The following is a 25,007-nucleotide window of genomic DNA, read 5'->3' on the forward strand; positions in this document are numbered from 1 at the left end:
GGAACTGCAGGACCTGCAAGTTGATTTTCAAGTTTCTTTCTACTTGCTTCCTTGGAAACTTTTTTGCTTCCCTTTTTGGGTTGTGGGTTGTGGGATGGGGCCCTCGCTCTAATATAAATTTTGACACCTGATAATTGCTTTTCAGTCGCTTCCGCGTTTTGTGTTGGATGCGACGACGACGACGACGACGACAGGTGCAGTGCCCCCACCAAAAACCTGCTCCAGAACCAGCCGTAGCCGCTGCCGCCCCACAAACCCCGCTTATTATCGCTGAACATGCAAAGGACCCTGGGACTATCTGCAGGATAGTTTGTTAGCTGCTTAACTGCCATAAATTATGACTAAATTCTCGCTTTTACGACTCCTCCGTTTAATAGACAAAAGTTCGGATGAGTTATTGAGGCAACCTCAAGGTTGCTGCTGTGCTCCCCGCCAACTGAGGAAATTGCCAATTAAAAGTCTATAAAAGTATATGATTATAGGGAAATCGATGCCAGTTTTAGCACCATTAAATGAAGATATTAACACAATGAGGGGAGAACATACGTTAATGTTATACCAAAAGAGATGTGCACGAAATGAATAAAGAATAAAATTAGCCATGAAAGAAGAGTAATTCCACACTTTTTCCACTGCCTTAGAAGTAAAGTAAAGAGAGCCCTGAAACACCAACAATAAAGAAGTAAACCACCTTCAAAGCATTTCTCTTATCAAATTGCACGCTCAACCGAAAAGGAACTAAAGAAAAGAGTAGCAGTCGAATAACCCTTCACATTTTTTGCACTTCTCCAATTCCAATTTTGTTCTCATATATTTATTAAAAGCTCTCGATCACATTCAGCTTTCAGTGATCTCTCCCAAACCTTTTTCTCTCCCTATTGTTTCCAGGCTTTCTCTCTTTAAAGTTTCAAAGCCTCTCTGGACCCTCTGAACAGAATTTCAAAGTAGGTTTCGATTCGACAACTGGCAGCTCCATCGATCATTTAAGTTTCGCGTCTCTAATGGTTCTGTTCAATTTTGGATTTTTGTAATTAAATTGTGTAATGTCCTTTTTGAGTGTTGGTGAAATATAAAGTGTATTAAAATGAATTTTTGTGAGACTTTTATTCGGGCTTTTCATTTTATTTCTAAACAGATCCAAATGGCATAGAAGGGGATTTCCGCATAAAAGTCTTGCAAGAAAGTTTCCACGTTTTTAACAGATATGTGATCAAATATTATTTCATATTCTTTCAAAAAGTGAGTCTTAAATCGTTGTATAACTATAACAATTGATTTGTGTCAAAGATGAATTCATATTCGAATTTTCGCCAGATTACCTTTCTTCAAATCACATTCGTAAGTGTAAAATCACAAAAGTATTTTAAGAAAGTCGATAAGAAAACCAAATAATAATAAATTTCCATGACTAGTAATTTGCTAATATGTTTATTTGTTCATTTTTTTGAATATTTCATGTGGGCGAAATGGTATGGTACATATTTATATAAATTGGGCGACAGCTTCAAGACCCAAATAGCCCAAAAGTGACGTACCAAATACCTTTAAAATAGTTGGTGACTTATAGTATTATAGAAAACTTAGTTACAAAGGCTTTTCTAAGAAGTGAATACATATAAATTTGTAAAAAACCTTAATACAGGAAATGCTTTATGAAACTAAATTGAAATATTTATTTTACAAAAATATGTATGAAAGATTAAATTATTTCGTAATTTAAAACAATTCTAAATTTAGTTTTGTTAATGAATCATCGAGTACAAACTTATTTGTATCTGATTTATATATGTATTTAACACCTTGGGATTTTGGCAAACTATCACTTTGGCTAAAATACTTACCTTTTCCCGAATCTGTGCATCTTTCCACTGCAGTGGACAGTCCTCTTCCAATACCAAAGTTTCATCTTTGTTGAAATTATTTTCGCTTAAATTCGGAGAATAAATTTTCCAAATCTCCAAATGCGTAGTTTCTTAAAATGGGAGCCTTGTTTCCAAAATATTATTGTTATTAACACTAGAAAACAGTAATTGCTATTGCTGAGCGGAAAAAAATAAAATCAAATAAATATAAATGCAGATCCGTTCCACGATAGTTCACAATAAACAGCTTAAAATTTTTTTTGCAGCGTTGAAAATTGTCGGTGTTATATCCACGGTGGCAGATTCTAGGTTTATCCAGTATTTTGATATCAGCTGAGCAGCCATTTTTTGATTTGTCTATGGAGTTTTCTTAGACAATGTTGATTTACAGTACTATGGACAACGGTAGATCCTCATAGCCTCAGAAACAGAGTCAAATGTAAAATTTCAGCTTTCAATGCAATTATATTTGAATCTATGGTGGTAGGCAAAGGCCTGGCCAAGGTTTTGCTTTACTTGGCCCACTTGCAGTTTGTTTTCAAGACCAAGATGTCCAAATATTTTATCAATGATCTCAAGTGGTAAATTTGACATCATTTTGAAGCAGAAACACGCACAGGTTTTAGGTTTTATATGTATGTATAGGTATGAATAAATCAGCGTTGGTAGTCCATAGGTGATTGTGCGATGATTTTAAGGTTGCATGTGCGCCTAGGGATAATAAATGTGAAAATAAGTCTACAGTCAGATCCTATTTCTTCAGAAGTGACCGTTTAACATTTAAATGTTGTTTATGCTCTCCTCTCTTTGGATCTGAGTGACGGCAGACGGAAGTTCGTTTCATTTCCAAGCTTCGCTTCTCGCATCCGATTGTTCTCTCAATAACAACAACAACAATGTGCCGAGAATGTGAACTATTTTTATATCCTTAACATATCCTTAAAAATCGCATTCACAGTCTTTAAGTCTTTGGGTGAAATGCTTTCAATGTCACTTCGTTAAGTTTAATGTGTACCAGATGTTTCTTTCTTTCTATCAAATTGTTTAAAATTCATGTCCGAACATTCGCCTACAAAGCTCTGATGCCGATACATACAGACATATGTACAGATATACAGATGTATTAATCTGTCAGCAGACTTCCGCTCCGCTCCTCTCATGCATTGATTAATAACGGAACGAAGCATTCTCCTGGTAGTTGAAACTTTTGCTGGCCCCCAGAACTAATCATTGACCGAAATGTTGATATTGTCCTGCGTTCCTGCCACTTGTCACTGTCTCTGGGTAACTCTGTTTCTCATTCTCCGGCCCTCAGTATCTCTGTATCTCAGTGTCTCTGCCCCTGTCCATCTGTTTCTGTATGTCGCTGCCTCTCTATATCTGTGGGCAGCCTCTACGAGTCATAAATTTAATATGACACCTACAGGATGCATCAACCTAAGTACTCCCCACCGCTCCACCGCTCCACTTCTCTCGCTCCCTCCCTCTTTGTCATATGCATTATTCACACATATTTTGCTAATTAGCAAAATATTGTAAATGTTTGGATTTATGCGAGCACAGGCACAGGCACAGGCACAGGCACCCGCACACATCCTTCAACTGAAGCACACACACAGCGTTGAGCAGAAGGACATGTGGGTGTTGGCCTAACGGAGCAGTGCATCAAAATGAACCGCAATGGTTTCTGGTCGGCTCACATGGCTGCCCAAGTCTACTTCCCACCCCCCTCTTTTGCATCTGTGCCTGTGTGTGTGTGTCCGTATCTGCGTATGTGTATCACTGCTGCGTGCCTTCATGTGTGTAGGTGTGTGTGAGTCATTTGTGTTGATTTAATGCCTCATGGTGTCGGAATTCTGGCTTCTGGGATAACTGAGGAGTTGCCGCCAGCCCCAGCTATAGGGGGGGGGAAGGTGATGCTGCGGCGCGGCGGCGGTTCCTAGGCTGCAGCTTTGCGGCAACTATAAATTTCGGTTTGGCTTTCAATCGACCGCCAAACGAGGGAATTAAATTCAATTTTCTGCTGACAGGTGCCATCAGACGCCAACAGGCTCGGATCCGAGCTGACGACACCAGATGTTACCAGATGCCACCAGACTGCACCCACAGCCCAATGAAACCCATTCCATCTGGCAGGGCAGTTTGTTTATTCAAAGCATTCTCTTGTTTAGATTAATAGAAACACTTTTCTGATTACTTCGGGCAGATCGGGCGAGCATTCGTTTGCAACCGAAGACCCTTGTTTTTCTGATCGGACATTCACAAGATCCCCTTTCAGTGGAATCGAATGTTGCGCAGGTGTTATCGCACCGCTTGGCTGGCCTTTTGTTTATTCCGGCACTCGATGCACTTTCAATAGAACCCCTTGCCTAGGTCTGAGTATCACATTCCCTTTGCTTATCGGCAGCTCGTCTGGGAATCCAGGCACAGAACTGAACTGATATTTCGTTAGCAACGCGATGAGTCCAATTTTAATCTGCATTCGGCCGAATTGCTGACCTATGCAATGGCGTGGCCCATCGCCAAAGCCAAGAAAAGCCATGGAATGCCGCTGAAGGCAGGTGGAGGTCTCAAACCGTTCCGGCCGGAATATTGTCGGTTCGGGATAGATCTCTGAATCGTAGTGTATGGCACGGACGGGTATATGAACGATGGTGCCCTTATCTAGAACCAAGGGAATGTCACTAGAAGCGGTGGGAACCGTATAGTCCTCGGCGGCGATTCGTGTCAGGGAGGCCAGAGCTGGGTACTTGCGTAGTGTTTCTTTAAGAGAGAAGAATAAATGTAAGATTACTCGGCCAGTTCATACTTCATTTGTTATCGGATAAGATAATAGAGCATCTTTCGCCGTGTTATCTTCATCTTATCTGTGAACGAAACCTACCTGTGATGGTCTGGTCCAAGTAGCGCATCTCCTGCACGGCTTCATAGGTCAGATTTGGCGCGTGCTTGTGCAGAATCCCAGTGATCTCATTTCTCAGTTTCTGCTGCACCGATGGATGCTTGGCGAGCTCAAAGAGAGCACAAGACATTGTGCTGGAGCTGGTCTCATAGCCAGACACAAAGAAGTCAAAGGCATGGGCTGTTAGCTGCTCCAGAGTCAATTCATTGTCATCTTTCGATGCCATTAAAAGCTCCAAGAAGTCATTTCTCTTGATATTGTGCCTTAAATCTTGCCTTAACTCCAGCTTCTCCCTGACGATGCGTGTAAAAAAGTCTGCGATGATTTTGTCATAGAACCGCACGGAGAGCTTTAGTTTTGCCAAGACGCTCCAATACAAGAATTTAAAGATGCGCCAACGAATACCGTCATCGCTGTGGTGAAAGATCTTACGTCCGTGCTCTCGAAACTCCACCTGCGGATCCTTGAGGCTATTGCAATGGATGCCAAAGGCACAGGTGGCAGAGGCATCCATGCTGAAGCGATCCAACAGATCATGCACATCGAGAACACCTCCTTGGGTGCCAATCAACTCCTGAAAGCTCTCCCCTAGATGCCGAGCAACTTCTGTAATCGTTCCGAATATACATTTCAAATTTCCGCTCGAGAACATTGGCGTCAGCTTTTTTCTCAGCGTACACCACTCGTCGCCCTGAGCATTGAAGAGGTTGTCCATCAAGGGTTCCTTGTGAAAGTTTCGGCGGTCCACAAACTTGTCAAAGTCCTTATCCAGTATCTTTTGGCTAGGTCCAAGTCCAAGATGACGGCTATGGGTCGTAGATATACGTATGTTCCTGCCACCAGAGCACTACCCTTAAACGCATCGTATGTCTCCTGTAGGAGTTCCGTTAGGCGCACGGACTTCATCTTGAAGAAATGCCCGAAGAGGAAGTGGGCCCGCAGCTGTTTCACCCCATTTATCTGCCAGTAGTTGTATTTGCATCGCAGGTATCCAAGCACGCCACTGAGCAGCGATGTTAACAATATCAGCACGAATCCCATCAAAGAATTCAGATAAGACTGAGTCGAAATCAGATATGGGTCTATCTTATAAACTGCTAGAATGAATGTAAGTTTTTTTCTGATTGTCAGATAGCGGAGGAAAGAAACAGCGACAGATCTATCAGCCTCTCAGTATTGTAGTCTCTTGCGCACTCGAAACTCTGAATCTGCTTTTGAAAGAACAAATAATTGTAGGTAAATTAATGAATTTTTTGTATTTTAGTTAAATTTTGCTACATGGACTTTTACATAATTCTAGACGGGGGGCGTCAGTGTAGAATGTAAAATGTAACAGTTTCGCTTTTCTCCCGCTAGGGGCGCCAGTTTAAATAATTGTACAAAAATACCCGAGCTAGCGCCTGTGTTGAAAATTGTCCGTGGTTCGAGCCCGTGATAGGCAAGTGGAAGAAGAGAAGTCTCATTTTGTGGGACTTTTTCAGTGCTGCCAATTATTTAAACAACAACGTCGTCTGGGAGGGGAGTAGGAGAGATTGAGGAAGGAAGCGTTACGATCTGTGCTTCGAATCTATGCTTTCCATTTGAAAGTTAAATATATTCGGAATTATTTGATTAGTAAATATTAGCAGGCTTCTGGTAGCTGACACATTTTTGACGCCGGAATGGCTCCAGCCACAAAAAGTCTTCAGTGGCAAAGAAAGAACGGGAAAAAAGGATAGGAGATGGCAAAAACGAAAGAAAAAATTAAAACGCACTGCATACGAAAGTGGAATGGACAAAAAGCATAGGATATCAAAGCATGGCGGAGCGAAGGCTCCACATACAAAGGCAGTACAAATTCCCGGCCGTACGCTGAAGGCAAGACAAAAAAAAAAATAAAAAAGGGATAGATGGGTTTCTCTTTTAAAGGAAAGCCTTATCAGAGCTGACCTAAACCTGCTGAAGCAATTTTCTCTGCCGTCCTTCCAACATTTAATATGCATGTCGAAAATGAATGTGGAAAACTTTTTGCGGTTTCCCCATCATTAAACCGATCAGTGTCACGACTCTGCAAAAAACAAACCCACACCATTAGCCACAATAAAATTGACGAATGGCTGCGGGCATATTTGATTACATGGCAAATTGATATTATCAAATATATATAAATAAATAAAATAATACAAAGTTTGTCATATTCCATAAGATAATAAAAAGTTGTAAATATTCTATGGCTATTAAATATTATAATTACAGAATGCGGCGAACGTGAAATGAAAAGTGCGCAAAGATGAGGGCCAGCTCCTGGGAACGAAACCCCTATTGCATTTTTCAAATCAAATTTGTACTTCAATTATTTTTTAATCCCTCACTCATTTCCAATCATTTTCCTTTTGGTCAGCGCTTTTCTTTTGCCGGGTTTGCCGGGTCTGTCTCTAGAAAATGGTTCCTTTCTTCGCCTCTACATTTATGTGTCTTCGTTATATTTTTTTTTTGTTTTTTTTGTTGGTCATGCAGCACATGGTCTGCGGGCTTTATTAACTGCTCCTTTTGTGGGGGCGTGGTAGCAGCAGACAGAGAGAGAGAGAGATAGTGGGGGTGGGTGTAGTGTGGCAGAAACTGCAGCTGTTGGGGCAGGACTCTCTCCTGCAATCGTTTCACATGCCAATTTTTTGCCATTTACCATGCCGTTGTGTGAAATTCGAGTCAAAATGCCATGCCAGCAATTTGGACTCTATTTTTTGTGTTACGTTACGTACTTCTCTCTCTTTTTTCCCGCTTAACTCTTCAACTTTCGAAGGAGCGGGGAGAAGAGGAGACAGGAAAAAACTAACCGCGTTCCAGTACTCGGCTCACTCCGCGGCTCCTTTAATTGCCCACTCGGTGAAGTTTATGAGGGCAGCGGCAGACATTTAATTTATTTTAATAATTATTTTTTGTGTTCCACCCTGGCACGGCTCTCCTCCACGCTCTTCTTCTCGACTCTTTGCTGCTCTCTGCTGCTCTGCGCTTTTTAAATTGAATTATAAAGTCGCGGGAGTTTTTTGTTGCGCTCAAATTTTTTTTAATGGAAATGAAAAATATGAAATTGTTGCCATGTGGGTTGCTGGCAAAAAGCAAACAATTGCAGTGGCGTGGGCGACGGGGGAGGAAGTTTGGTGTACATTTTGCGGTTCAGTAAATACTCGCTTCGGGGCTGCTGTAAAACCAAAAGAATTTCCAAAAATCAGAAAACACGAAATCCACTCAAATAAACCAGCAAATTCCATAATCAGGTGAGAGGCAAATTAGGATTATAGAATATATGGTTGAAGTCAATTAGGATTATAGAATGCAGGCAAAACGCAAGGATGTGGAATCAGATGTCTGGAAGATCAAGCTAGTGAATGGTTGCAATCTAATTGCTGAATCCACTTTTGCATCCAGATCATCTAGCATCGTATTTAAGGAGATACGGACTCTGTAGAGGGCTACATGATCGGCGCTACTTGTAATAGAAGGAAAAGTATAAATTTATTTGTTCTCCCATAGGTTTCAGAATTAATCGACTGCCACTTGACTAGAAGGACTAGAAGGTCGTAGCAGCTGAGAATGCGAAACAGATTAGGCCACAGATAAGAAATAATAAGTACATTGAAGTATATTCAAATTATTTCTCAACGATCGCAAATATTTCCCGATTACGAGGAGGCATTGTACGCCAGGATCGGATGAGAAATAGCGGAATTATATCAAAAAGAACAATGAGGCTATTACCAAAAATGTATATAAAAAACTAAACGTAACAGCAGCAATATCCTTATTGTCCTTGATTTCAATCCGCTTTTAAGGAATCAGGGATATCGGACAAGAAATGGAGAGTCTGGTTTCAAAAATCAGGGATATCGAACAAGAAATGGGAAAGATATAGTGGCTCATCTTGAAAAAAAGGTTAAAAGGGAAATATCCTTATTTTCCTTGTCGTTAAATGGTCGGGGACATTCTGCCGACTAAAAAGAGGTGTGGCACGCCCAGTTCGGACAGGAAACGGCATAGTTTTAGCGATTTTTCTAAAAAAATCTATTGAAAAATAGCGTTAAAGAGGCATATCATTATTGTCCTTGATGTCCTTGTTCGGTTAAAAGCTACGGGGAGGAGTGGCAAGCCGAGATCGCCAGCCAAATACAACAGATATAGAGTACTGAAAAAAGCCAGATACAGACTGTCAAACGGTATTTTTTGCGAAAATCGTCGAAAAATGTATGTCCTTTTTTCTGATGCCAATCGGATGGCAGGACTCTCCCGATCACGAAAAGACATGCCCCTCCCAGATCGTCCCATAAATACTCGAGATATAGCCAAAGCAAAAACGCAAATAAAATCGGACGTCAACGAGGAAATTTCGAAACTCGGTACCAGGCCAACAGAAATCAGCAGAAAGCAACTCAGCTTTTGGTGCACCCCAAAAGTATGCAACAAATTTTACATTCGCTAAAGTTGCTTTCTACTGATTTCTGTTCGCCTGGTATCCCAGATCTGAAATTTCTCATTTTCTGCCATTAGAGCATTCGCAAATTCAGGGTTGTTGTTGTACAACAATTGACAGCAACAACAACAGTAAATTACAACAAAAAGCCAGTTTTGTATTGTAGTTTTATCCCTTATTTGTCGTCCGATCCTGGCATGCTACTGCTTCCTGTGATCGGAAGAAAATTCCAGATGTGATAGTGTCCTTATCAAGCACTAAGGATCAAGGATTTTTTCTTCAGTCATATATATCTTGTTTTCTCCTTTATTTGTGGGCCAATCAGGACGTCCCATGGCTTCCTGTCATCGGGGGAAAATCCTTGATCTGGTCCTTATCAAGGACGAAGTGTCAAGAATATGGTTTCCAGTCATATATATCTCGTCTTTTCTGTTATTTGTTGGCCGATCTGGGTGTGCCATGGCTTAATGTTTTCAGAAAAATATCCTTGACCCTCTGATAAGGACTCTAACGTCCCCAGCCATACATATTACGATTTTTCGGCTGTTTGTGGGCCAATCTAAGCATGCAATGGCCTCCTGTGATCGCGAGAACATCCTTGATTTAATGGAGTCCTTGTCAAGGATCTAGGATATTTTCAAGTACCAAGGATATTTGTTTTTTAGTCCGATTAAAACGTTTCATTTAAAAATATCCCAGGAGTTCCCAATTAAGGATGAATCCTTGAATAATACCTCGAATTTTTTTGTGTGTTTTGTTTCTGTAAGACGGCATTATGTTTATTTCGATTCTGTTAAATTAAGATGATATTACAATATAGTATTATATATGTATTATTTATCATACAGCTTGCAGTGCTCGGGAACTAAGCTAAAACGGAGTTAAAAATAGGAATGATGGCATTCCAATAACTTAACACTAGTTTTATAAATGTTTTTTTGTTTTCTATTTTGTTTTGGTTTGGAGTCAAGCTTGAGAACAGTTTTTATGTAGCTTTTGAATGGCTTAACTCTACGTCTTATGTTTTACATTCTAATACTTTGTATTTCCGTTATCCCTTCCATAAACTTCCTCCTGCGCCTCCGCCTCCGCCTCCACCACCTTGTCTGAACTCATGAGTTTCCACCTTAAATGCTATACAAATGACTTTTTACAGTAAGCGACTCTCAACATTCGGGCATAACTTAGAACACATACAAAATACACGGATTTTGTTGACCGAATCGATGCTTACGTTATATTTTATTTTTTATTTTTTCTTAGTTAAACTAACTTTGGTTTCGTCTTTTGCAGATTTCCTATACTTTCCTTTTTTGTTTTTGTACAAATATTCAGAAATACTCGAGTTGCACTTCTGTAGATGAATTATCCATGCCACGTAGATAGATGCGCCAGGAAAAGGACTATGGGCAGGGCTAGGGCTTCCATAGGGAACAGTAGGGGTGATGTCGCACTCTTGAGGTCCTGCATTCGATCCAGATCATCTGTTAGGGACTTGGCATCGTGTTTGATTAGATGAGGGCTCTTGCCCTCCGCCCTGTAGTTGCCACCATGATCGGGTGCTGGAAATATAAATGGAAATAGAAATGTCACAATGATTGATTGAAATATTTATAGATTCTTTTGTGGGAGCCCTCGCTTTTGTTTCTGACTTAATCAACTGCCACATGGGCACTTTATGATGTGCCCTTCATATTGTTGGGACTTGAACGTCATCAATTGAATGTCCTTTTTCAATTATGCGCTTGCCACACGCCAACGGGCATAAACAATAGACACAGGATGCGTTTATGGCCAGCCATTTGTAGCAGGCGACAGTGCGAAAGAGATAAAGCCACAGATAAGGGGCACCCCGACAGAGAGGGAAAGCGGGAAAAACGAGTCGAAGGACACACAGGATACACCCAAACCCGAACTGTTTGTCAACTGGCGGAGCAGAAAGTATTGCATATAAAAAGGACACAACGCTGCCCCGCCCGCCTGCCCCACTTATTTATAACATTCTCACTTATACAGTTCCCAGTCCACTCTATCCCCCCGAAAAAATCGAAAGTATTCCACCCACACTGCCACACTGCCACTTGCCTCTTGCCGAGTCCTTGCTGGCATTTTGTTTCAATTTCACTTGGCAGCATCGGAAAATTGTTTCGATTTTTATTGCTTAAGTGCGTTAAACCCTTGCGCCATGCATTCCAAACAGATGAGAGGAGAGTATCGGATATGGCTGGAAGAGGCGGAGTAGGAGGAGAAGGAGGAGGAGGAACGGGTACGGTTCTATGGGGTCGTCTATGGGTTCCATGGAAAGTGAGTGTGGGAGGAGTGAGGTGAGCCGGAAAAGTGGAAAGGCTGTGTATTGTTTTTGCCATCAATTTATCCTGCAGTTTGTTTTTTGTCCAGTTTTGGCTTTCTTCCTTTTTTTGTTGTTTTTTTTGTTGTTGCTCGATTGTTTGTTTGTCCGGCAATCTGTTTCATTGGACATTTGTTTGCGTGCTGGGGCCCGGCTCTATATTTTTTGTTTGCCTCGTTTTTCCCTTTTTTTTTCCTAGTTTTTCCGGATTTTTTCCTTTGGTTTCTGTTTGACTTTGACGTGGACGGGCCATTGGTCATTAGGTGGATTGCAAACAATTGTTTGCGGGACTATGTCGGTTGCAATACAACGACTGTGTGTGGGTGTGTGGTGAGAAATTGCAAGTTTTCAAATAGAGAACAAATTCCTGGGATTTGTGTGTTGATAATTGAAGTTAATGGAAATGGCGGTGGAGCGTGCTTAGGTTAGGTGCATTCAGCGTACTAAAAAGTCTTTCCAAATGCTGGTCTATATCTGCAATTTTCCGATTAAAAGCTAACAAAAACTCACTCTGAAAAGTATAAACATGTTAATGAAATTTCAAAAAACTGCATGAACCGCCTCTGAGGTCAGATCCCAAAAGTAGTCCCCGTCGAACTTCAATGAATTTTATTTCATTTCATTTTGAACTTTATCATAACTATGAAATATGGCATTGGAAGCGGCATCAGTGAATACTTTATTTTCCGTAGTTGCAGGTCCATCGAAGGGACTTTTTTTTCGTTTTGTTTTTAACGAGAAACCCTTTTATTTTTACAACGGAAATGCGCAAATTGCTTTGGAAATTTATTTGTCTGTCTCCCTCCCTCTCCTTCCCTCTCTCTCTGTCTGACTGTGTAGGTGTTTGTGTGTTTTGGTATTTCATTTTTCTATAAGCAGCTTTTCCAGAAAACTCCTCTTTCTGCTGGGTACTGTGTTGGTTCCCTGCTTCCTGATGGCTTGCAGGAAGGCAAGGGGATGGCGTCTGCAAACATTTCCATGTGTGAAAGCTGTGGCAACAGCGGCACTAACACCCACCCACCGACCCACTATGTGAGTGTGTCAGTGTATGCGTGTGGCTGATTTTTATTGACGTTTGAGCATGTGTTTATGTGTGTCCTGTGTGTCCTGTTTGTGTGTATAGGGGTAAAGAGAAAGTCCCAACGGTGTCTTTAAAGCGCTTAAGCATAAAAAGAGAAAGAAAGGAGCTCGGCAAAAGCAAAGAAAAACCAAGGAAAACCCATACTGAATGCCAAAGAAAACTCCCATCTACCCATCCCGTGCCCTGTCTGTATGGCAAAGCGAAACGCTTTGGCTCAAACATGGGCTCTTATAAGTGTTCCTCCTCCAACTACTTGAAACTTTAAGCGTAATTTCTGCATAATTCCCAGCCTCTGGGCTCTCTCTCAGGGGTGCCATCGACTCGACTCGAGTGGAGTGGAGTGGAGTTTGTTGTGGCTAATAGAAACAAACGTGCAACTGTTTGTGATACTCTCTCGAATGCTCGTATCTTCATTGGTCTATCTTCATATGGAAGGAACTTCCCTCAGTCCATGTCCATGGTAAAGACCTGCCTGCCCTCGGGGGCATTGCTTTTACTCCATTAAGTGTAGGCCTGTGTGCTTTCACACCTCGATTGCAGAGCGAGCCTGTTGCACTTAACCGAAAAGACAGAGGAAGAGAGTGAGAGAGAGAGGAGAGAGCAGCGGCAAATGAAAGGAAAAACAGGTCCTGGCACTCAGCACTTGAGACTCACTTGGGTCCTGCCTTTGCTGCCATGCGTTATATTTATTGTAAGTGTATATTTTTTGCACTTGTCAGAGGAGTGAGCCGCAGGACCACCCCTCCAACCTATAGCCGCAGGACTACCCCTCCATCGTGTAGCCGCAGGACTACCCCTTTATCCTGTAGCCGCAGGACGGCCCCCCTATGCTGATCCTCTTCCGAGAAGTATGGCACACTTTGCCGGCTTTGGCAACCCGTGGGCACGCGATGGCAATTCGGTTGCTGTCTGTTGCATTTCATTTACTTTATCATTTTTCACTTTGCCCATTTGTCGGCGTTGTTGCAACACACATACAGACACGGACACAGACACAGAGAGGGAATGGTGCAAATTATAGGCAAATTATTGCCAGACACTGAATGCTGAAGTAATCATCTGTCCGAGTCCGGTACGGATACGTATCCGGGCCCGGGTCCGTGTCCGGGCTGTGGGCCTGAAGACTACTCATGTTTCGTTCCTCCTGTATCCTGTATCCAGTATCCTGCTGCTGTCCACTGCCCAGGCCTTGGACAATTTCTTTTTATTGCATTTCCTTGTAATTTGTGCCATATTGTTTGCCCGTTGGCCGAACAAATTAAATATGAAAGCGACAGCAGCAGCAATGACTCTCTTCTCTCCTCTGTCTCCTTTCCTCTCCTCTCTGTGGTTGATTGCAACATTTTAATGACAGTTTGAGTGGCGCACCAAATGCATCTGCAGCAGCGTTTAATGGGAGAGGGCCCGAAAGCCCCCACCCCAGTTCTTGTGGAACTAACTCAGGGGCCTGTCCCTGTACTGAATGCCACCGCCTAACCAGAACATAATTGGAAATTCAATTGAATGCGATATATGTATGTATTTGCGAATGCGAAGGCGATTGTGTAGCTACATGATAAATTCATGCGGTGTGTGCTTAAGGTTTGTTAATGGCGAATTGTGTTGACCGATCGAATGTACGAGTAGATGTGCGGAACGACAATTGCAAATAGTTCTATTACGCAATGCATCCACACTTTAAGAGATAAGGAAGAAAGAAAATTGAAAGCTATGAATTGATGAAAGCCCAACTTATAGAAAATTCTCTATTAAAATCCGGATGAAAATGCACATAATTCTCCCTTCAACACACACAATTTTCCTCCCCCCCCCCAAAAGCACAAGGGCGACTGTCCCCCCTCCCCCCTGGGAAATGGAACGCTTTGGTCGTGAAACTTTCGTTGTCGCCTGCTTGTTCCGCCTTAAAGTGTCAGCAGCGTTGGAGGGGGCATGGCGGGTGTGGCAAAAACAGTCGCGACATATGCAAAACTCCGCAGCGATAACGGGTAACACACACACCACTCGACGTTCCCCATGGGGATGGGGGAGGGTGGTGGCGCGATATGTATGTGCAACATCTAGCAGGTAATAAATCTAACTGTAAACGCAGCGCCTACGACGTTGCATGCAACGCTTGAAAGTTGTCGTCATTGAAGCACCCCGCCACTGCCACTGCCGCACGGCAGGCACACGGCCTCCTGGCCAGAGGCTGCCTCCCAGCCTGCCCCCCCCCACCGCTGAGGGAGCTCGTCCTGTTCTGTCTCCCTCTCTGAATGATGCAACATTTCTGCTTGCGTTTGCCAAAAAATTGCTTTAGATGAAGGCGAGGACCAGGGCCCTTTTCCAGAATCGTTGCGGGAGGAGGAGGAGGAGGAGGAGGAGCAGGAGGACCATATAGAGGGGGAGTTGGTTCTATCGCCTTGACGCCTTGTGTGCAATTTGTCTGCTATTTTTATATTGCGCTTCGTTTCTCGGAGAACTGTCCTTCCCACCGCTTCCGCCTCATGCGCTTATATTCAATTTCTTCAAATTGATTTTGTTGAAAATTATTTTTGGACAATTTTTGGAAATTTCATAAGAGAAAAAGTGTCAACAATTGATACGAAGGAAAGTTGAAAGTGCTCAATATAGGGCAGAGGCCAATCCTGTATTGCATTAATATTCGGTATCAAAATGCCTGAGGTCCCTTAGGCATTATTTATATATATGTATATTTATTGTTTATTAATATACTTATTATTTCAATTGGAATAATTTTCGTATAAGGCTAGCCTTCGGCATTTTCTAAGCCTTTATGTGCCCAGATTTAAAATTGAATTGAAATTCTAGTGTGGATTTTTGTCCCATTTGATTTCTCGTCGCGCTTTGTATGCAGAAAAATTTCGACTTTGCACTGCAAAGAGCCTGTAAAATTTTATGCATTCGTCCTTTGGCAACGGAGCAGCAGAAAAGGCCAATTGTGCGCTAAAGGAGGGCGGGGATACAGGGCGTGCAGATCAGGGAAGGAAGTACAAGTATAAAACTTTATGCTTATCGATTGGCAGCTGCAGCTCCTCCACGGAGACGACTAGTCAGTCCCTGACTTGTTTCATGTCCCCTAACCTTTAAGTTCTTATAGTTTCATTGGCACCTCGAGCTACGAGCTATCGAAAGAACTAAGAACAAATACGAAACGAAAGCCCGTTATTATTTATGATGATTGTACATTACGATGGTCCACATTAGCAGCACATTATACCCACCCAGACAGACAGAAAGACAGACAGACAGTCACATTGTCAACTCAGCAAAAGTATCGAGGGGGAAACCTTTTCGAGCAAGGCATTGCATGCTTGAGAGTCATATTTTCATTGGCAAAGCCAGAAACAGTGGAGGGGAGGGGACTTTCATATGTTTTGGCAAAATATTTATACCCTACCCATTGCCAGGAGGGGTGTATGGGACCATTCTTCATCCCCACAATATGCTATCATTCTATCACTCATTCCACGGTATCTGAGCAGCCAATCCCTTGTCGTCCCAGCCTTTTTGTTCATGGCTCGAGACCAAAACGGATCTATATCTAACAAGTGCCGACAACGACATGCCAGAGACCCTTAAGCCAAGCAGCTAAAGTCGTTATGATTTGTCATAAACATAAAATAAATGGCCAAATATTTATGGTATCGTCTGCACATCGTTGCCGGGGGCAGGCCTGCCCTTCGACTTGGAGTGGCTTAAAGCGTTGATTCCCCAGAGAGAATGATTCCCCTCACTCACCATGGTACTGCTGTTGCTGCTGCTGTTGGTGCTGCTGGTTCTGATCCCTGTTCCGCCCTGTGTCCCTGGACGAGGATGTCTGATGATCCTGCGAGTTCCACAAACTCGATGTGGCCCCCACAAAGACATTGTTCAGTCCAGACGACGACTGATCCACTGATCCCTTGGGCTGCCTGTTCCTCTGCTGCTTTGTGTTTTGCTGGCTAGTGCCGGGATTGTAGTTGTAGGGATTGTTATTGGTGTTCTGATTGCTGTTGCTGCTATAACGTTGTTCTGTAAAGAGAAGGGGGAAATGTGAAAGACAGTGAAAGGCTGAGGATGTGGCTGAGATCTGTGGATATCATACCTTTGTTGTACTTGACGAGGACCACAGGCACAGTGTTGATCGAAGCTGTTGGCGCCATTGTAGTCATTGTCGTGGTTTGTGGTATATCTGTGGAGAAGGGATAATCGATTAAAGCCACGGAAAACCTATCAACAGAATACTCGTAGCAGAACGCTGTGGAGCAATTCAGATACAAGATAAACTCCAACTTTCCATCTGCTATTCCCCGAAAAAGCACCAGCTGTGAGCAGTCTGCTCATCAAGATACGAAGATACGAAGACACTCGCCCGAGTATTCCTCCAGCTCGTAAATCAATCACTGACACTGCTGCTACTCCACACTGAGACCTGGCTGGCTGGCTGCACTGCGACCCCGTTTGACCCAGAGGCGGACAGCAGAGGCCCCGAAAATGTGTATGGCATGCCACCTCCCAAGCTCGCACTCATTGGGTATTTATCAGGCACACACATTGTTGTCGGCTCGGGGCTTCACGCAGAGTCATTGACTTAAATTAATTAAAAGCTACAGTTGGCCAAATAGTTTTCTGCCTAATTGCCAGAGGCTCTCTGACTTATGGCCATTGTTTCCTTACGCTTACCATTACGCCTTACATTTACGGATGGGCTATGCTATGGTTATTGTTATTGTTATTGTATGATTGGCATTGGGCATTGTTCTGAATGTACTGTGGATATTTACGAGTTTGTAGTATTGCTTTATACTTACGATACAGTTTGATCGCACCATCCGTGTCGCCCAGGGAGTTCTTGGCCACACATCGGTATGCCCCAAAGTCCTGGATGTCCACCTCGTAGATGGTCAGCCGCATGGTGATTTTGTAGCCCGTTTCAAAGGTTTCTGGGACGAAGCGTTCACCTGGAAGGGATGCGGGATGCGATATGGTAGATGGGAGGGTAAAGAGTTGCTTAGTTGCTGAACTTTAGCCCCATTTTGCAGAGTGAACTCAATCTCAATCCTCTTGCAGAACAGAATCCTTTCTCCCGCCTGCCACCGCTCTTCTTGTCAAAGTAATTTAACCATAAGAGAAAGAACTTTTGCATTCGAAGCTCCGAGCACAAGTTTGTCTTGACTTGGATTTTCCCCTGTAGAACCCCATGTCAAATGGTTCATTTTAATTTATACAAAAACAAGCACAAGCCCAAGCCCAAGCCCGAGTCTGTGGATGTGGCTCTGGTCCTGGTCCTGGCTTTTGTTTGTGTCATGCAGGTTTTGATTTACGTTTGATGTCGGTCAGATTTAGTACTGGCTCTAAGCTAGGCATTACATGATGTCCTTCGTTGTTTTCGGGGGTTCGTTCGGTAATTGTTATTCTGGCCATTTTGTGGGCACTGATTACTATAGTAAAACGCATTTGAAATGGGCACAAAACTGATTAGAAATAATTGAGTTTTTCTGGGCTACAGCAAAGGCTAAGAGGTAAGAGATATCTGTGTATCTTCTGCCAAATAATTGCTGCTTTAAATCTTAAAATCTTAGCAGATTCAGCATCCATTCTCAAGTCTTGTCTTATGGCTACTCATTACCCCTTTCCAAAATTAACTCTTTTTAAAATATATCTGACATGACAGCCCATTTTTGCGGTTATGGGAACGTCCTGTCTCTGTGCCGCGTTGAAAAACTAAAACAGAAAACTCTATTAAAATGCAGCGAGTGGCGGACACAACTGCTGCTGACTTGAGGTCATTTTCAATCACTTTTTCCATTTTCTATGGCACAAAAAAGGAACCTAGAAAATAACTAGAAAGAAAAAAAAGGGAAACGGGGAAACGAGAATGGACTCGATGTCTGTGACTTTTTTCGCTGGATCGCGGCGATGCCTCTGCCAGAGGCCTCCTCCTCGGTCCCTTAAAAGTAGAGGAAGGGGCATTCGAATGCTGCCCCAGGAGTGGACTCCAGGAGAGGGAGGTACTGTTGGAAGATGGGACTCCACTCAAGGGAATGCCATGCCGACTGCGGTTTCGAGTGTTCTGCGGAATGTCCTTTTCTTTTTTGTTTTTTTTCTTAACTGGTACTCTGCGTCACTTTTTTTTGCCATCGTCCACAGTTCATTTGTCGTAGAAGATGAGTGGGGATATCTGAAGAGGTTGAATGAATAGATGGATGGGCCATAATGGGTGGGTCAGGTTGGTCGTTAGGGGTCTCTGACTAGGGGTCCCTAGAAAATTAAGTGAAGAGCGATAGCCAGGGGAGAGAGGAGTGCTCCTCTAAAGTCTATTTTTTACTGATGAAATTAAATGGAATTTAATTGGGGAAGGAGTGCACTCAATGGAGGAAGTACGATAAGGATTATGGGATTATGTCAACTGCTTCTTTCGATGGAGCATGGCCTCATGGCCTCATGGCCTCATGGCCCCATGACCCCTGCACTTACCTGGCACTATGATCGTATCATTCTTCATCCAATAGTTGATCGACTTGGGATATGCCTCCGATTGGCATTCTAGTGTGATGTTCTGCTGGAGTGCGGCCCCAACTAATTGATTTTGTATCCAAATCATCGGAGGAACTGTAAAAACGTGGAACAGTCGTGCGTCAGCAAAAGAAAATGAGTGCGAAATACACGTTCCACGTGTTTTGTGGGGGCGTCCAGGTGTATGGAATGTTTGAGCGATTGAACGGAATGCTTTTTTTGTGTGGCGGAACGAACAAAGGAATTTCCCATTTTATAGAGAAATTCCATTGGTTATTGTTATCGTTTTTCTAGTGCTTTATTGTACACAGCCATCGTTGGCCTTTGCCGTTTGGCTATGCCGCCGCTGCGGTTGCCATTTATTGTTTCCAACTAATTGCTTTTTAATTTTATAGAAAAGCCACAGAAAATGCTTTTGCAATTGAAGCTAGCTAACCAAAAAAGAGGATTTCTCCTCGAACTCGTACTCTTTCCCCCTGGGCAAACTGCTCCCCCACTTTGGGCACTCCGGAGAGAGGATAGAAAGGAAATATGTGTGTGTGCACTGAACTTACCTAACAAATTGTTGAGCAATTTTAATTTTTATTTAATTAGCAAGAGAAGAAGCTGCTGCTGCTGCAGCAAAAGGAAAAGTACTCGGCAAAATGCTAACTAGCTCTGGCCGGGAGGGAGCCATGGAGCTGGCGGAATGGAGGAGCACACACTTAATTATTTGCTTTATGCATGGCACCTAAAAGTATACAGCATTTTCCCGCTTCCTGCTGCCTGCTCCCTGCTCCCTGCTCCCCCTCCCTGGGAAAATTAAAATGCAGAGCATATTTAGCACGGCAGAAGAGCGCTTTGCTTTCCACTGCAACGGCATGGGTGTGAGACTGTGTGTCTGTGTCTGTATGTCTGTGTCTGTGACTGTGTCTGGTGCGGTCTGGTGTCTGGAGGACACAGCCACCTCCTGTGGTGGTGCCTCTCTAGCGCAAAACTATAAATATTTAAATATGCTAAAATTGATATAGCCCCTGCCTCCTCAGGGAAGGAGGTGGCTCTCTGCATACTTACAGTGCACAATGAGCATCACACGCTTGCTGACTGTTGGCGGTATGCCATTGGAGGCAATGCAGAGATAGGCACCCATATTCAAACGATTCACTTTGGCAATGGTCAGAAAAGAGCCATTGTATGCAATAGCTAGAGGGGGGAAAAAAATAGAAAGAAAAGATTAATATTCGACGCATTGAAGGTTGAAAATGGTTATTTATTTGTAATTTATAAACCAGAACATCTTCAGAGAGATGGAGAGAGGCAGCCTGGCAATCACACAGTGACTGCTATGCAAATAAGATTCCGGAGACCCTTCGCCCCCCCCCTTTTGCAGATCCTCCTGCTGCTGCAGCTAATCATCTCGCTCATTGCATATGCAGCTCTCTCCAAGAATCTCAATTCGCATTCCATTCCCCACATCCCTCTGCCTGCCTTGACGATGTCAGGACGGCCCCAGAGCTTCGTGCAATTCAAATTTTGCAAATTTTCTGTGTGTGTGAATCCTTCCCGTGCTTTGGCATCTGCTCATTCATTTCCCTTTTCGGAGACAGGGCCAGGGCCAGGGCCGGGACCAGTACCAGTCTTGTTTTGTCTTTTTCCATCCATCTTGTTTGCATGAGAATGGCTTGCCAGGTGCCCCATATGCTGGCATCGTATGATATATCATTTCGAGGGCAATAATGAAACTTCTAGGTTTTGAGGGAGATTCGAGGCCACTTTCAAGTAATTGTGGATTTTATTTGATTATTAATTTCGAATTTCCAAAAGGATTGGCTGTAATTCCTTCAATTTCTAAGAGATAAATGAGTTATTTTATATCTATCGGAAAATATTATTTTTCTAGCAGAAAAAAGTAACTTTTATATATCTTCCATCAAACAATATCTAAAATATTGAATAATTACACTGTGAGACATTAATTTTGTGCAGTGATTTAGGTTGTAGGCCTGAATGGGTAGATTACTTCCTCATATCGCAAAAAAATTTTTTAGATTGGTGTCTGCGGATTTTCATAATTTTTTGTCGGCATCTGCAGCGCTGATACCCATAAAAATGTTTGGATTGAAGAGGAGATTGTACTAATTTCCACAGGATTTTTAATTCGTATTGATAGAATGAATATACCTGAATATATACCGACCCAAAAGTTTAAAGTTTTCTTTCATTTTTAATTTTTCTTCAGGTCTTTAGGTCTTATTTTTGGACATTAGTGCTTTATCGGAATTAATTCGTAACAAAATAATCCAAAAATAGTCTAATTTTTAAAACAGTTACAAAACAATTTCAACGGTACGTTACTGCAATTTCCCCCATCGATATATCTGCTGTATGGCCACATTGTAGCCCAGTTAACATCAATTAAGTCCACGAGACCCACATACAACTTAACCCACCGTCAAGTGCGAAGTGCACGTCAAATCATCAACCTTAATATATCAAATTATAGAGTTCACATTTTCTTATTATTCGACCCCTTTTTCCGGCGGGGTAGATTCTTAATTACAGTCGAAGAAGAGAAAGTAACTCTAAAATGTTTTGTAATGAAATTTAATGCAATGAAAACACGCTCGATTAGTGGTAATCATTTGCATGCCATGGACATGGCCTCTCCTCCCCTCTACTTAGAGTCTAACCTTCAGAATATCCTTGTGCATGCAACCTCTAGAATGCAAACTTACCCTCTGCTCCATTGGGTAGTGGTATCAGCTCGCCGCCCTCCCGTCGCCAGGTTATCGTCGGTGTGGGCGATCCAGTGGCCGCACATTTAAGGGTTACGTTCGAACCCTCACGTATGACCATATCGGTGCTGGTCGGGTAGTCCAGTATATCGGGAGGCACTGCGGGAGAGCACGCCACGAAGCATACAAAGATAGAGATACGTGGCACGTACAGGGTTACGAGAGACACAAAGTTTGCCAGCGACATATTATTCATACGCCGCGTGGGCCATCCAGTCAGCAGCGAGTAAATTGTTTGCGTGAATTGTTCGCCAGGTGTCAGACAGTGGTAGGTGGCAGCAGTTACAGTTGCAGTTGCACATTTGTTGTTTGTGGAATGTGGCAGGTGTGTGGTTGTTATAGTTGTTGCAAGCGTTGTCGGTTGGTGGTTGTGGCACGGCGGTTGTTCCAATTATTCGTTGTTCGGTATATAAATGGATAAATGCAATAAAGACATTGTTAATGGGCGAAAGATTATATGAAAGCTGTCGAGTTTTATACAGTTTGAAGGGTAATTTTGATTTAATTAAAATTTAAATTGATATTTCAGTTTTAGGAACAGTTTTTGAGCAGATCTTTCTATCCACATAGATTTCAAAAGGGGGATTAAAGTGTTCTAATGACCAACCGCATACTTTAGCAAATAAAATCTTATCCCAGCAGCCCCACAGGTAACCAGAGACTCGTCTCCATTCGACATTTGCTGACATTTCCATGATGATGGGAGACGCAAACGGGGGGCCGCTGGATGCGAGTGCGTCTCCCTGCCTTACTTTTGCAATTAATTATAATTTTACGCCTGACAATTTTCCACTTGCCAAAAAACGGAGAGACAGACAGACACACTGACACACAGCCACTAAATAAATGAGCTCATCCTAGTGGACTCGACTCCACTCGACTCGGTCTTTGCCAAAAAATGTGCTTTTAATTATGGCCAACATTTGTTATATTTCAATTTGAGTGTTGCCTGCTGCTGGCTGCCTGCTGCCTGCCACCAGCTACCGGCTGCTGTTGCTATTCCTTTTCATGAAAATCCAATTAGTTGGGAGGGACATTTTGCCTACAATTGAAAGGCGTCAATATTTCTATTTATTTCCCTTTTGATTGCCTTGATTGCCACACACATTTTATATAGCACAATTCTGTGAGAGAATCCTGTGTGAGACCTGAGTGGCAGAAGGCAAGAGAGCCAAGGCCACGTTATGACTTGTATGTGACTTCAAAGTCTTCTTTGTGGGACCCCCCAACCAAAACAACACAATGATGTGCATGTTTTACAAAGTGTACTTTGACTTTTCACCCGAACCCCCCCTCCCACACACACCACACACATTACGTATTACGTATACGTCATGTTGTACAAATTGAATGTAGGCTGCGCTGCCGCTCTTTCACTCTACCCTCTGAACTTTTCCATTTTTTTAATGGCTCTATGGCTACATGTCACACACAAATGGTTCAATCCGTGGGTGGGGTCTAAGTGGGCGGGGCAGGCAATCTCCCAGCGGGGGGGCTGTCGGTTGATAAGTTATGAAATCAGGTGAAATGATGTGTGATAAAATTAATGTGCCAAAAATTAATTTCAATTGGATTGAGAGACGGCAAAATGGCAGATACCAGAGGGGGGTCCTTAATGTGAACAAATGGTAGAAAATGGAAGATGACAGAGGGCTTTAACATAAGTTTAAAGCAGCAGAAAGGCAAGGTTTAAAGAAGAGGTTTAAAAAATAAAAGATATGAGTACTGCCCAAAGCGCTTCTCTTCTCCCAAAAATTTTTGCTTGGTAAAAATAATCCCTCTAAAGCTGCTTCTGCCATCGATCCATACCAATTCGCCATTCATCGAAACCACAACAATCGTTTAAAAAAGTATTTGTTCAAAAATGCATTTGCCCAAAAGGTTATTCGCATATATGTATGTATGTATGTATGTATATATCCAGTATTTTTTAAGCTCTTCTCAAATCAGCTCATGTATAATGGGGTTCGCCGATCAAATCAAATGCATGGGCATACAGGAAACCCACGGCCTAGGCCCCAGTCAGAGGGAAAAACCATATTGCTTTTATATGAATTAAACAATACCTCGATGGATGGATATCCCACCTATACAGAACAATGCAAATATATTCGGTGGCTAAAAAACGCAACTAACAAACTATCCGGCAACTAAAAAACAAAAAAAATTTAAAGCCAAAAAAATGTGAGAAAAATTCCACACACACACAGTGTCAGGCGCAAATGTGTCCACAATTTGTTTTGGGATGGAAGCCATATTTTTTATTTTTGCTACCAAAATTTGATGGATTTTACTAGTTTGGAATTGTCGGGGGAGCAAGAGAGAGATATGGTTGGAAAAAAGTGTCAAAATTGCATTTGTAGCGCGGCTTGGTGGCAGATTTGTTGATTGATATTGAATGGCAGTGGGAAACTCTAAGGATTTGGGGGCAAAGGCGGGAATCTTGTATACAGAAAATCTTTATAGTTGTGGTGCATTACGATTGTTTATTATTTATAGAATGTTCATTCCGAAATAAAAGTGGGGTAACTTTTTCATACTAAACGTTAGAAAATGCCATACATATTAGAGAAGAGAAAAGGGCAGAGATCAATGAACATCAATGTAGGAATCCATTAGTTTAAAGAATTCAATAATTTATTATTCGAAACACAAAGGAATGATCATAAAATTCCTTATGTCGGACTACATTTACGTGAGTGAATTATAAATAGTCCATACAGAACGAAAAAAGCAGCAACGATGCAAAATAGTAGAGCAGAAGTAACAGACGAATGAATCCAATAAGATAACGGAAATGTGCGTGTGAGCTTGTCGCTTATCGCTCAGTTCGCTTGATCCACAACGAGCATTTAGTTATTTTCAATGTACTCATATCCTTAAAAAAATTCCCTCCGTTTTTCAGACGTTTCTTGACTAATGAAAATTGATCTACTCAATGAGCTGTATTTGATTTCCTGCCCACTAATTCCATCCCAGTGATGTGGCACCAACAACTGATTACAACTCAACCTGTACTCGTACTCAATTTTTCTAACCTTTATCAATGTCGCTATGTCAGCTTTTCTCTCCTTTTCCACACTGTCTGTCTGTTTGTCTCTT

General features: G+C 42.4%; 2 protein-coding genes across 2 annotated transcripts in view; both read right to left on the reverse strand.

Annotated features, from left to right (window-relative positions):
- Positions 1 to 3,990: 3,990 nt before the first annotated feature.
- Cyp6a16 (Cytochrome P450 6a16) lies at positions 3,991 to 5,833 on the reverse strand. The gene is given in 3 exon segments (XM_002133082.3): positions 3,991 to 4,625; positions 4,747 to 5,541; positions 5,544 to 5,833. Coding segments are annotated over 3 exon segments (1,491 nt in total). The 5' UTR covers positions 5,806 to 5,833; the 3' UTR covers positions 3,991 to 4,191.
- A 4,271-nt stretch (positions 5,834 to 10,104) lies between these two features.
- Positions 10,105 to 25,007, reverse strand: part of DIP-theta (Dpr-interacting protein theta) — a 39,118-nt gene continuing 24,215 nt past the window's right edge. The window contains exons 7-13 of the mRNA XM_002133081.3: positions 21,846 to 22,004; positions 20,185 to 20,313; positions 19,093 to 19,227; positions 17,427 to 17,576; positions 16,721 to 16,807; positions 16,375 to 16,647; positions 10,105 to 10,770 (exon numbers count right to left, since the gene is read on the reverse strand). Coding sequence (XP_002133117.3) covers positions 10,574 to 10,770; positions 16,375 to 16,647; positions 16,721 to 16,807; positions 17,427 to 17,576; positions 19,093 to 19,227; positions 20,185 to 20,313; positions 21,846 to 22,004 — 1,130 coding nt within the window. The 3' untranslated portion in view covers positions 10,105 to 10,573. The remainder of the gene's footprint in view (positions 10,771 to 16,374; positions 16,648 to 16,720; positions 16,808 to 17,426; positions 17,577 to 19,092; positions 19,228 to 20,184; positions 20,314 to 21,845; positions 22,005 to 25,007) is intronic.

This window comes from Drosophila pseudoobscura, chromosome 4, assembly GCF_009870125.1.
Source record: "Drosophila pseudoobscura strain MV-25-SWS-2005 chromosome 4, UCI_Dpse_MV25, whole genome shotgun sequence".
In the NCBI taxonomy this organism is placed as follows: Eukaryota; Metazoa; Arthropoda; class Insecta; order Diptera; family Drosophilidae; genus Drosophila; species Drosophila pseudoobscura.